This window comes from Mixophyes fleayi, chromosome 2 (assembly GCF_038048845.1).
Source record: "Mixophyes fleayi isolate aMixFle1 chromosome 2, aMixFle1.hap1, whole genome shotgun sequence".
In the NCBI taxonomy this organism is placed as follows: Eukaryota; Metazoa; Chordata; class Amphibia; order Anura; family Limnodynastidae; genus Mixophyes; species Mixophyes fleayi.
Genome location: NC_134403.1, coordinates 127,359,548 through 127,374,222, shown reverse-complemented (window position 1 = coordinate 127,374,222; position 14,675 = coordinate 127,359,548). Strand labels below are relative to the sequence as shown.

The window sequence follows — 14,675 nt, the reverse complement described above, 5'->3', positions numbered from 1 at the left end:
GTATTACTAGACGAGAAATACACATTCATTAAGCAGAAAAAACTTTAATTAGGTTATTTCACTGTGCTACACATGGAAACCGATATATTGCAGGCATTGGGCATTACTAAGTTTTAGGAATAACTCAGACCATAGTCCCTAACTCATGTTTACCACTGGTTTAACATCATCTATGTTGGCTGTGTCATAACATAAAAAAAACAACAACAAAAAAAAAACAACAACTTGTGACACTGTCAATTAAATTATTGCTATCGCATACCTCCCAACCAACCCCTTTTAGCCCAGGGGAAAGCAGGGGCAAACGCAGGATTTGTAGAGGGGGGTTTCCACACCACGTCACCAGTGGGCGTGAGCAGCATGCATGGGGGCATGGCTATAATATTAAACAGTGCTTGGCAGCCAGAGCCGTAACGAGGCAGGTGCGGGCAGTGCCGTCATCCAGGGCGCAAGGCCAAGGGGGCGCAGCAGCCGCCCACTACATGCCTCTGTACATTCGTCCCTTAAGTTCCACTGACAGGAAATTCAACATTTGGAACACAAACTTGCATTCCAAATACCGAACTTCCTTTTAGTGTAACGCAGGAAGTTTGGCATTTGGAACATAACAATGAATTATTAATACTGTGAGTGTTGCCCGGCAACTTTGCGCTAAGCTCTGTTTCCAAGGGGACGATGTTGACAACTGGACTAAATTCGGAAGTTGTTTCAAAGGCGGAAGTTCCGGTTCTCCGGTTATAGCCCCGTTACTTATATTGCTTCTGGCCGGGGTGGCCCTTGCCTCCCGCAGGGACCGGGAACCCGTATATTGGGAGTGTGTGGCCACTTGTGAACAGAGGAATTGCACCGGCGCCCGGCTGCGGGACTTCCGGGCTAAGCAACCCCTGTACATGAGACTCACTGGTGAGAGGGAACTCTAGTGACATCTCCAGGTGGGGAGTTGGCTCTATGACTAACCTCCTCTGGAGGCATTGAGGTGTTAGGGTTGGGTAGTGAAAGTTGTAGGTGGTAAGGGGAACGGACAGCAGTGTCACGTGACCCTTCCATTTTGTAGAGGGGGTGCACTATGGGGAGTGTCAGCAGGATGTAAAGGGGTACAGTGAGTGACCGCTTTAAGAGGAAAAGTAATGAATGTACTACAGTGAGTGGCAGCTCCAGGTCTAGAGGTTATCCAATAAATGAGTCATTAAGGTTCATTTACTAACATGTAAGTTGCAATTTTGCACTGAACCACTTCAATCAATCAGTAACTAACCTTTTTTTTCCATACTATTAAAAGTTAGACAATACAGCTCAGTTGAATATAGAATGAGACCTGATCTATAGCACCATAGAGGCTGTGAAAAAACAAAGACAATTTGAAGGCAGAGTAGTAATGTGTACCCTACCACAACACATGGAATGACAAAATATGCCTTATTCTCCCTTTTTCATTAAATAAACTCCTGTAAATTAAAAATCAGTTTTTGAATATGTGTGCATAAGTAGGCACATTCATTCTTGTGGTTTGCACTATGCAAAGGAACATTCCAATTTGCCCTGCTCCTCCTACCAGAAAATTTAATATTTTGCATCCCTGAAGACATGGCCATCTTGGCCTCCAAATCCATATGCTTAACCATGAAAGGGGTGCATTTGCACGAAGATGTATACTTCCATAAATTAGCCTTAAGAAAACCAGTTGTCAGGCTGCCACCATAATTTGCATCTCTCTCTGTGTTTGGATGTATATGTATATATATATATATATACACACACACACACACACAGCTCAGTAAGTGTGCTGCTTATTGAAATCCTTCTTGCCCTCACTGAATAGAAGTCATTTTTCTAGCACTCGATGTTCGGTTTAATAGAGACTTTAAGGCTATGAGGGGGAAGGTGTACCATGTAAATAAGTTGTTAAGATACTTTGCAAATCAAATAGTAAACATTTTTACACTTTTCATAGCTAGAGCCTGAGATTACTTCATCTTATCCATAAGAAGCATTTGTTCATCTTCACTGTTGCACATGGAATACATAGGAACATTTTTCTTCAAGCATTCTTACAAGGTACAAAATGATTGTCAATGAAGGTCAGTTTGCCCTTCCATACAGTCATCAATACATTTAATTTATTTGAATCCCACCACTAATATATATATATATATATATATATATATATATATATATATATATATATAATCATGTATTTGCAAATATGTGTAGCAGAATTCTTTCAATAAAGTGCTAGCCACACCCCCACATTAGGCTGGCCACACTCACTTGTCAAATGCCACTCCCACTTAGATGGGGGGCGCCAGTGCCCTGTCTCACCCAGGGCACTAAAATGTCTAGTTAGGGCACTGTTGGCTGCTCTCCAACTCTTCCTATCTCTATAATATACATGGGCAATGCTGTATGTACTACTGTTAGGTGGACGCAGCTCTCCCTTTTCAAGCAGAGCCGTGTGAAGCGGGGGCAGGGTCCAGCCACCTCAATTATACAGTGCGTCAGGCTTGGATGGGGGTTTCCAGGCACTAGGAACCCCCCTCCCCCTTGGTTTGCCTATGGGAAGAGGAGCACACAGCAGTGGCCCATCCTTAAAGGGCGGTGTGTGTATATATATATATATATATATATTTATTTATATAAAAAGAGGCTATTTTGGTGTTGCTTAATACATATATATATATATATATATATATATATATATATATATATATATATATATGTATATATATATATGTACATATATATATATATATATATGTATATATATATTTATGCCCAGGCCCAGAGCTGGATTAAGGCTCTGGGGGGCGCTGGGCACTTTAGACAGCGTAACCAACTATGATGTAACATGGTTATAATTTTAGACAAATACACAGGCAATACTGTGTACACTACTGTTAGGTGCACACAGTTCTGCCTTCACGAGCAGTACACACTGAAACTGGACATAAAAAACTGTCCTGAGCGAAACAGTCACCCAGATTCGGGACTGTCCCATCAGATTCAGGACAGTTGGCAGACTGTCCTGCTCTCTACCTGTTCTTGTCACTTTCACCACTTGTGGCTCCTGTTTTCTTTAGATCAGTTGCAGCTTTGTCTGAATCCTGGAATGTTGGGGGCCCCATTTGGGAAAAAATGTAGATAAAATTTAGAAAATTCCATCCAGCCCCGACATTAAATCAATATAGCACCCACTTTTTATAATTAGGCCTCCCTCCAGCCACAAAATTACAATAATAGTATTCACATTTGATAAATAGATATTTTCCCTCCAACTAGCCTGACATTGAATTAATAGCATATACATTTAATAAATAAACCTATTTTCCTCCCTCCAAACAGCCCCAGCAATACATTAAATAGCATTTATGTTTAATAAATATAACCATTTCCCACAACCATCCCAGGCATTAAATAATTAACATAGTAAATAGACCTAATTTTCCCCAAACAGCCCCATGTTCAATTAATTGTTCCCAAACCACCCCAACATTAGATTAAAGGTCCAATCACCCCATCTTAAATTCATAGGCCCCACTATTAAATTAAATTGCCCCCCGCACCCTAAAAATAAAATAGCACTCAATAATTATCCCCTACCTGCACTACACTGTTAAATTAATAAATTACCTCCCACATTATATTAAGACCCCCTTCCCACATATATATTAAAATACACTGCCCCCCCCACTCACACACACACAATATGCTGCCCCCCTCACAAAGTACTGACCCACACACACACACAATATGCTGGCCCCCTCACAAAGTACTGACCCACAAACACACAATATGCTGGCCCCCTCACAAAGTACTGACCCACAAACACACAATATGCTGGCCCCCTCACAAAGTACTGCCACACACACACTGTACAGACACACACTATACTGACACACACACACACACACACACACACAATATGCTGCCCCCCCTCACAAAGTACTGACCCACAAACACACAATATGCTGGCCCCCTCACAAAGTACTGCCACACACACACTGTACAGACACACACTATACTGACACACACACAATATGCTGGCCCCCCTCACAAAGTACTGACCCACAAACACACAATATGCTGGCCTCCTCACAAAGTACTGCCACACACACACTGTACGGGGACACACACACAATATGCTGGCCCCCTCACAAAGTACTGACCCACAAACACACAATATGCTGGCCCTCTCACAAAGTACTGACCCACAAGCACACAATATGCTGGCCCCCTCACAAAGTACTGACCCACAAACACACAATATGCTGGCCCTCTCACAAAGTACTGACCCACAAACACACAATATGCTGGCCCTCTCACAAAGTACTGACCCACAAACACACAATATGCTGGCCCTCTCACAAAGTACTGCCACACACACACTGTACAGACACACACTATACTGACACACACACACACACACAATATGCTGCCCCCCCCCACAATGTACTGACCCACAAACACACAATATGCTGGCCCCCTCACAAAGTACTGACCCACAAACACACAATATGCTGGCCCTCTCACAAAGTACTGACCCACAAGCACACAATATGCTGGCCCCCTCACAAAGTACTGACCCACAAACACACAATATGCTGGCCCTCTCACAAAGTACTGACCCACAAACACACAATATGCTGGCCCTCTCACAAAGTACTGCCACACACACACTGTACAGACACACACTATACTGACACACACACACACACACAATATGCTGCCCCCCCCCCACAATGTACTGACCCACAAACACACAATATGCTGGCCCCCTCACAAAGTACTGACCCACAAACACACAATATGCTGGCCCTCTCACAAAGTACTGACCCACAAACAGACAATATGCTGGCCCTCTCACAAAGTACTGACCCACAAACACACAATATGCTGGCCCTCTCACAAAGTACTGACCCAGAAGCACACAATATGCTGGCTCTCTCACAAAGTACTGACCCACAGGCACACAATATGCTGGCCCTCTCACAAAGTACTGACCCAGAAGCACACAATATGCTGGCCCCCTCACAAAAGTACTGCCACACACACACTGTACTGCCACACACTTTACTGATGCACACTATACTGCCGCACGCACACACAATATACCACAGTGCACTTACCTGGTTCCATCCGCACTGCGTGCTGTGTAGTCTTCACACATGGGACGGTACCTGTCACGTGGTGTGCGTCCCATTTGACAGCAAGAGGAGGCAGCCACACATAGTGGAAAGGAGGGAGGGGGACGGAACGCGGCCAACGGGAGAAGGTGGCTGGTCCCGGAGGAGGGGCCAGCCACCAATAGAGACAAGGGAGGGACCGGCCCAAAATAGTCTTTTTTGGGCCGACCCCCACCCCTGTGACTGGTACAGGCATCACAAATTTACATACACACGTCCCCCTGGTCGGAGGATTGTCAAGGATCGGTCGGAAATTTATACACACTACACAACAGAAAGGAGATTGGAACGAAAATATTGAACGGTACGACCAACCAAATGAGGCGACAATCGTCCATTTGGGCAGACTTTCGACCATCGTATCACTACACACACTGACCAGACTTTAGAACGAGCGGTCTTATGTTGGCTGGTTCAGCCGATTATTGGACAAAAACCCTGTAGTGTGTACCCAGCTTTACTCCTAAATTTGGTATAAACGTACATCTCAACGGTTTAGTCACATATTTCTCTCACCTCTGTCATTGCATGTTTATCATCAGACGTTTGTACCCATTTACTCTGTCACTACACCGTCAAGCAGTAAATTAACATTTTATACTAAAGAAAAAAGTTTCTTTCTCTCCTTTACAACATTTGAATTTTCTCTTGTGAAAAAAATGTTTTGTTATGAGTCAGTGACCACATGTACTATAGTTCCATATTCATTCTTTGAAGTTTCTTACAAGGAAGCAGGTGAAAAAACAAAAACACTGAACTTTAAACTTGAGTCCCTGCCTGTTTGAATGAAGTTATTTCTAGGGCCACAGTTCCCTTGTACTAACAGTTAACCATATAGTTCCTACACAGATTTCCTGCATTGCAATGTAGTGTAGTGTACAACCAGACAACCCAAGAGGAAAGGGTTAATACGAGCCAACGTGCAAAAACGCACTCATGGAATTGCATCCTGTTGGTTCTTTAAAGCTTTCATTTTGCCATGTACTTTTTTTTTATGTCACAGACAAGAGTTTCCTGCTTTAAATGACCCTTATGAAACCTTACCGGGTCTCTGAAAAGTTAATGGCAAGCCACCTTTCCTAGTTGCAGCCAAGGAATGAGGTCTTGCTTTGAAATTGAAGGGTTATGGTCCCTTCTCAGCAGTGGCTCAACTCAGAAACTATGAACTCTAGTCTGTAAAAACAAACAAGAGCATCACAGAGTAAATTGCTCGTGGGCTTCTAAAAAATTACTCTTTTGATGGTATTTTTAACACATAAATGAAAAGAGTTTTCGAAAAAGTGTAATCCCTTTAAAAAAAAAAAAAAAAAAAAGGTCTCCTTAAAACCATGAAATGGAAGTTGTTCAACAATTGCACAGTGCACCACAGGAAGCACTTAAAAGAAAATTATCATTAAAAGGACACATTGCTCTTGTTTAATGTAGAGCATAGCTCTCATATGGTGTTGGATACACAGTTTTTTAAACTGGTAATTATGACCATTCTATCACCTGGAAATCCAACCCATTTGCCTAATGCACTGACACTGCATTGGAAGTATATATTTGTATTGTATGTACTCTTATCTAAAATTGTGGTTCTATCAAGTCTGGAGATAAACATGCACGACTGGTAACCAGGGCAGCTTGGTCACGTATCATGTGGTCAAGATTGATAAAATATGCCAAGATGTTTTTAGGCTTTTAAATATAGGATTATTTAATTAATATTCCAGAAATATGCACCTCACATAGCTATGTCATTTTTACTTTACACAGCTTTGGCTTTGCAAAGAATATTTTTACTTTATTTTTTTACCCTACCCAAGCAAGTAGAACAGTAACATCATGTCTCATGTGAAAACACTGGTGGTGACAACCAGTGATGCCATTATCATACATGGGGAAAGATATCTTGATAAGATCATGTAACCCAGGAGGACTCCAGATCACTAGTTACAATTGGGCCAGATGGCATAAGGACATTCTACGCTGCAGGCAATGGGCACAACTTACAATTTGGCAGGCGTAGGTGCCAAGCATGTACAATCTGTTCTGGTGAGCACAGACTCCAACAAAACAATTTTGTTGCAGAGGGGTAACTACATATGACAGTGCTATATCAGAAGTTTGAAGGGCACTAATGGGACTCAACTCCACAAAGATTGGCTCCATCCCAAAACAACACCCAAAATTGCAATACCGTAATGGCATGGCTTCCAATCAGACACCACTGTCTAAACTACATGTACATTTACTTTATCTTCAGTGGATAGCTGAATAATACGTAGACTGGCTAGCTTTTACCAGCACACATTTTCTCTGCTGAAGACCTTAAAATATGTTTTTGATTGCATGAGCCAGTACAACATAACATGGTTGATTTGCATAGTTTGATTCTGTAACGTAATTTACGCATCAAAATGCTGATTTGCTGGAGGCAACAGCTCCCTTTACCATTAGCCTCTTACTACAAGAGCCATATATGTGGAGCAAGGAAGAATTAGGGGCAGTCAGAAATGGATGTTAAGAAAAGTGAAATGTTTCCTTAGTTGGCACCAATTGTCCTAACAGCAGCCATATTGATGCAATTAGTATTTCACCCTTTTTAGCTGAATAAGAAATCACATGCTAGAAACACTGATCCCTGCACTCCTATTACAATGATTGTTTTTATCAACAGAAGACTAAACTATACACACAGAATATGTGTGATAGCAATGTTGATTTTTTTTTTTTGATTTTTTTTTAATGACCGACCTTCACAATAAAGCTAGTGCTACATGAAGTCCATCATAAGAGGAATAGCACTCTCTCTAATGAATATGTATTTATCTAGAAATTGTTGCTTTTAATACTTCACTGGGCGGTTACTATTGTCATTTTCTGAACGTATTTAGAAAGTTGCATGATAATGATGCAGTTGCTTCCGATAGGATCATTATTAGACAAAGCCATTTTGGGAACACACACAATGAAATTGGGACAACATTGCAGTGACTGTGGTCAGTATAAAGCTGAATGTTGTATATAGTCTGTCAATCTTTACACATTACCTTTATTGGAAGTCATATGTCCCTGCACAGACAAGGTGGTAGGTAGGAGTTAGAGCAAAAGCTAGGAGAATAGCTGCAACAGTAAGTGACAGTGGGGAGGTGTGAGCAGCATGTGGGTGGGGTTTTAGGACCATGTACAATTGGTGGAGCAGTTCTTTCACCCAGAATTCAAGACCCATGATGGCACTGGCACCTCTACTGCACTAACTGAAAGGGACTCCTCACCCCTTCCTCACTCCATTCCCTTATCCAATATGACCCTGCATCCACACAAGATAGTCCTCTCACTCGGCAAATAATGCTGACTCTCCTCTGAGGGAGAATATTAACACATTCATCCGATCCATATTAAAGTAAATTAGAGAATTACAGAACTTGGTGTCAGAGCAGGCCACCTAGCATCTAAATACAGCAACTTTGTGTCTTCACATAAACAACTTATGGCAGTTTCATGAGTATTATGGGCTTTAATAACAGCTGCCCAAGACAAATTAGTTTATCTGGAGAACTATTCCACCAATAATAACCAAATTAGGGGGCTCACTGAAACTATCCTTACTGGTGACTTAGCTCTTATGTACAAGAGATCCGTTTTGCAAGCAGGGCATAATTAAGGGTCTCAACGGCCCTAGGCTAATACAACAGTGGCCATCCCCCCCACCACCAATGTATAAATAGTGGAAATTCAGAATGACAGTAGTAGTATAGCGGTATAGCATACAACCGTCCAACAGCCCACTTCCACCACTGTGTGTGTCTATGTATATTGACACACACATAATTATATTATATTATATATATATATATATATATATATATATATATATATATATATATATATATCCTGAATGATACAAACACAACACTCCATTATGACCAAATATTAAAACCCCCTAGTACAGCCGTATATAAATGATAAAATATATGAAAATTATTTATAATTTTATACTACCATCTACTAGTACAGTCTGTCTAGCATTTAGCATTCTAGTAACCGCTGAGACCACAGAGAGCATCCACGACACCACCACACAATACAGAGATTATGCCCCCCCACAAGCTATTTCATCATCTACCCCCAGCCATTTTTGTAAACCCTCACCAGAAAGTTTAACAACCCATCCATATCATCACCCAACCACTCATTTGCTCACCCCCCCAGCCATTTAATCACCTCACCGTAACCAATTCATTAACACCACCCCACCCCCCTCTAGCTAATTAATCAACGGTTGCAGGCAATTCAGTAAACCCCCTTAGGAAAATTCATCAACCTGTTGCAGCAAATACATTAACCCCCACCCCCCAGCCACAAAATCATCAACCCTTCGCAGGCAACTCATTACCCAACCCCCCTAGCTAATTCTTCAAACCCTTTGCTGCAGATTTATTATTTTGTTAACCCCCTTCCCATACCAGTAATCTCCCCCACCTCCGCAGTCAATGTATCACCTCCTCCTCCTTTATATTCAAAGACAAAACTTACCTAGTTGTCTTCTGTTCCTTCTCTCTTCAGACATTGGAACTTCTATCTTCTTGACAGGCAGCTAACAGCAAATCCGATGCTGTTAGCTGCCCTATCAGTGCTGGCGTGCCCTCACTGCTTAGTGTGGTCATGTGAGATGTTGTAATCTCATGTGACCACACTAAGCAGCATACAGGACCCGCACTGGCAGGGCAGCTAACAGCATCGGATTTGCTGTTAACTGCCTGCCTGAACCTAATTGGATCCACTGACATTCAGGACCAAGGGCGGCCTTGAGATTGGAGAAAGACGCCGATCGCCGTTATTTGGGGAAAAAAAATATAAAAACAAATATTAATGTGCCCAGCAGCGCACCTCCCTAGACCCAGCGCCCCAGGCTGCAGCCTGATCAGCTTATTGGCTGATCAGGCCCTGTTTACAAGTTCTATTGACTATTGTTTTGTCTATTACTCATAGATAATAGCTATATATCTACCATCCACTACTCCTTGTGATGACCTACTTAGGATGTACTGATTCCAAACCAAAGCCACCGGATATTACTCTTCTGAGGATGTTCCCTACAGGATATCAAATTATTTCCAACCTCTTCAAATCCATAGTTCGCCCAGTAACAAAAACCTTGTGCAAAGTCCTTTAGTGTTCTTCAGTGTAATGGTGCTAGATGGTTGTAGACTGCATCATAAAGTGTGGGACATATGTACTCTGCTGCACCCATTTACTCATTCCCATGGGTTTCTCTTCCAGGAGAGGTGTTTGCTTCTCGCATTTCAAAACATGAACTGGTCCAGGCTGGCATCTCCCAATTAAGCTATTTGAGGTCACCAAGCGATATTTATTTATCAATGCTAGTCATTCCACCTTCCTAGACAGGATGTTTTGATTATTATTTTTAATATCTGCAAGTTAGAGACTATATTAATTATAGAGTTTTAGGGTAGCCCTAGTGCTGCTTCCTCAGATTTCCAAATATTAACTTACTTCAAAGTGGTTTACTTTCCCAATGGAATAAATTCCTCTCTTACCAGAATTTGTAAAACTTGCCCCCATTCCTTAAATGGGAAACAGCATCAGTCTCAGTGGTGCTCACTCACCACTGAGACTAGGGCGCAGATTTACTAAACTGCGGGTCTGAAAAAGTGGAGATGTTGCTTATAGCAACCAATCACCGTAAGACCTGTTCTTATCAGTTATTGCCTCCTCCCATGTAAATGTAGAATTTCTCTAACGTAGTTGCTGAACTCTCACCTTTTAAGAGAAGCTTATGCTGATGCTTCTTAGCCTAAGCCAGTGGTTCCCAAACTTTTGCAGTTCGCGGCACCCTTAGAGTCTCCAAAATTTTTCAAGGCACCCCTCCAAAATAATTACTGAGCAGTCCTGTTTTAGAAGTAGTTGGGTCAAAAAATTGTAATAAGTATTTAGGTCACGACAGAAATACTTATTTAGTTGTATGCAAAAATGCCCGTCTGCATCCAGACACTCTGCCCCCTCTGCATCCAGGCACACTGCCCCCTCTGCAACCAGGCACACTGCCCCCTCTGCAACCAGGCACACTACCCTCTCTCACGTTGCCCCCTCTGCCCTCTGTCACGCTGTCCCCTCCTCTGCCCTCTGTCCCCCTCCTCCTCTGCCATCTGTCCCCCCTCCTTTGCTCTCTGTCCCCCTCCTCTGCCTCTGTCCTCCTCCTTTGCCCTCTGTCCCCCTCCTCTGCCCCCCTCCTCTGCTCTCTGTCCCCCTCCTTTGCCCTCTGTACTCCTCCTTTGCCCTCTGTCCTCCTCCTCTGCCCCCCTCCTCTGCCCTCTGTCTTCCTCCTTTGCCCTCTGTCCCCCTCCTCTGCCCTCTGTCCCCCTCCTCTGCCGCCCTCCTCTGCCCCCCTACTCTGCTCTCTGTCCCCCTCCTCTGCCCTTCTCCTTTGCCCTCTGTCCCCCCTCCTCTGCCCTCTGTCCCCCTCCTCTGCCCCCTGTGCCCCTCCTCTGCCCCCTGTCCCCCTCCTCTGCCCCCCTCCTCTGCTACGATCCCTCTCACTCTGCCCCGCGCCAGGCGCCAGCCATAGAAAAAAGAAAGAAAACAGAAACTTACCAATCATCGTGGCGCCGGGACCCAGCAGCCTCCTCTCTCCCGCAGCTGTTACTGACGTCATTCAGTGACAGCTGCGGGAGAGAGGAGGCTGCTGGGTCCCGGCGCCAGGCGGATTGGTAAGTTTCGGTTTTCTTTCTTTTTTCTAGGGCTGGCCCGCGGCACCCCAGTGACAGCGCCGCGGCACACCTGGGAGCCGTGGCGCACACTTTGGGAACCGCCGGCCTAAGCAATGTTTACCAAACAGCACACCTTCAATCAGCTGTCCTTACACAGTAACGCCTGGGGGCAAATGTATCAAGCTGAGAGTTTTCCGGCGGGTTTGAAAAGTGGAGATGTTGCCTATAGCAACCAATCAGATTCTAGATGTCATTTTGTAGACTGTACTAAATAAATGATAGCTACAATCTGATTGGTTTTTCAAACCCGCCGGAAAACTCTCAGCTTGATACATTTACCCCCTAGTTTAATTTAGACATCCTAACTCTCTCCATGTACAGACTGGGTGCAAGAGGGGATTGCCCACATTGTATAGACAGAAATCAGGGATACTCTGCACTCTCCAAACACATAATCAATGCTATACTAACTACTTTTCTATATTAAAAACAGGGAATGTTAGTTCTACATATTGCAATATATGTTAAGCTGACCAACTCACGAAAGTCTTCCCATTCTGGTCAGTCCTAACATGAACAAATGCTATGCTATTTTATCTGGGCTAAGGGCTTCCCTGCACACAGCTTTGAAAGGCAAGTATTTCCCAAGCACTAGCAGCCATGGGACTGGGGTGAAGGAGTCTGCAAAATGTGGAACATTCCCTGTTTTTAATATAGAAAAATAGTTAATACAACATTATGTGTATAGTGCAGAGCATCCATGTTTTTGTCTAATAAATGTGGGCAACCCCCTCTTGCACCCCAGTCTGTACATGGAGAGTGCAAAGGATCTATGTTTGTTTTTGTTTATACAATGTAAGTCCCATGACTCTTGCACCCCATTCTTTACATTAATTCCAACTTGTGTCAGGTGAGTCCCAGGTCTCCCATGGCTGCTAGTGCTTGGGAAAGACTTGCCTTTAAAATCTGTGTGCAGGTAAGCCTTTAACCCAGATAAAAAAGCAAAACATTTGATCATGTTAGGACTGACCAGAATGGGAAGACTTTGACGGGAGTTGGTCAGCTTAACATATATTGCAATATGTGGAACTAACATTCCCTGTTTTTAATATAGAAAATTAATTAGCACAACATTAATCATGTGTTTGGAGAGTGCAGAATATCCCTGTTTTTATATATATATTTTTATCAGCAATTTATAAAAGTAATGGTCTGGGGCATGACCTAGGGGAGAGTAGAAATTGGGAGTGCCCCTTTAGATTAGAGGTTATACACAAACACATTCAGCTGTGCAGCATTGTCTGATGTAGGCTATAATTGTATGCACAGGTGAGAGAAGCAGTATTTTCTTGCCAACCATTACTCCTGAGACAGAGCTTGAGAGAAACAATGCTCATTATTAATAGGTACAACACATTTTGTTATAACAATCATCTTGTTATATTATCCTAATCTTTGTGATTGGCATTGATCAATCAGATTTATTAATATGCAACACTTTTATAAGTGACATATGAACATCAACAAAGATACGCAAACAAGATAGTTTAATCAGTTACTAATACAATCTCTGACCAGTAAGTGCAGAGTCCACAAATCCAGCCATTCCCTCTGTAGAAAAATCACTGTGACATTTATTTAATATGAAAAACAGGACTGCCATACATCTCCAAGCAGATCACATTATAAACGCTTGTCTATCTGACCCTTAATGCATTAAAAAGAACAGTATTAAGTCTAATGCAATACACATCTGCAGCAAAGTGATAAATCTGTGATCAGCATATGTACACATTGAGAATGATAAACCAGAAGACCAAGCTATAGTTTGTAAGGTAATTACTCATGTCCAAACACTGTTTTGTGAGGACTCCATTCACAGGCAGAGATGAAAACTTACCAGTCATAGACCTCAGGTGACTCCAGTAAGTTACTGTGTCTCCTCACTGCTCAGAGTGCAAAACCTGTGTGTATCTTCACCCAGTGTTTGTAAAAGTACCTTAATGGTAGGGTCACACCCACATTGCATAAGACTGTATAAAAACCTAACATCATTTACAGTCTACAGTAATTGCCAACAGGGTACTGACACCAGCTTATAACCTTGTGCAATTAATTTTGTCATTGCCACATATACTACTAATCTATTTTCTCAATTCAGTGTATTGTTCTTCCATTTGATTTAGAGACCAGTACAAATGTTAATTGAAATGCGTGCATTAGACACTAGGTGTCACCACATGCAAATTTAAAGATACACTAACACCTAAATTACAAGTAATACTTTGGAGCAGATATGATAAATCTTGAGACTCATTCCTCCTATGATGGTGTAGAAAGTCTTCTCTGTAGATAAACTATTACAGTAGTCCATAGTTTACAGTGGTAAATGTAATCATCGTACACTGATAAATACTAAATAGGTTATGGCAATCTATTCTTTCAGTATTGCATTGCTGCACTATATATCAAGTCTAATTAGATTCTGTAAGGATTAATTGGGCATAATATACTGTATCATAACACACTCAGTGGTGTGTTGTCACATAATATTATAGAAAAATAATGTCCTTTATAACCATAAAAGCAATAGATAAGATTATCACCAAACAAACATTCAGGTCAGGATTTAGAGCAGACAACATACTACATTGCCTTGCATATATGTCATTGAACCAACTATCCCATATTAGATCCATAAGCATTGGGGGATTTCCCTCACTCTTGTATCATTATACACATACTTGAACACTATCTGCATAAATCCCTTTTCTATCAG

General features: G+C 42.3%; 1 protein-coding gene across 1 annotated transcript in view; it reads right to left on the bottom strand.

The window, feature by feature from the left end:
• Positions 1–13,893, bottom strand: part of GGACT (gamma-glutamylamine cyclotransferase) — a 56,243-nt gene extending 42,350 nt beyond the window's left edge. The window contains exon 1 of the mRNA XM_075199961.1: positions 13,797–13,893. Coding sequence (XP_075056062.1) covers positions 13,797–13,803 — 7 coding nt within the window. The 5' untranslated portion in view covers positions 13,804–13,893. The remainder of the gene's footprint in view (positions 1–13,796) is intronic.
• Between the last annotated feature and the right edge of the window lie 782 nt (positions 13,894–14,675).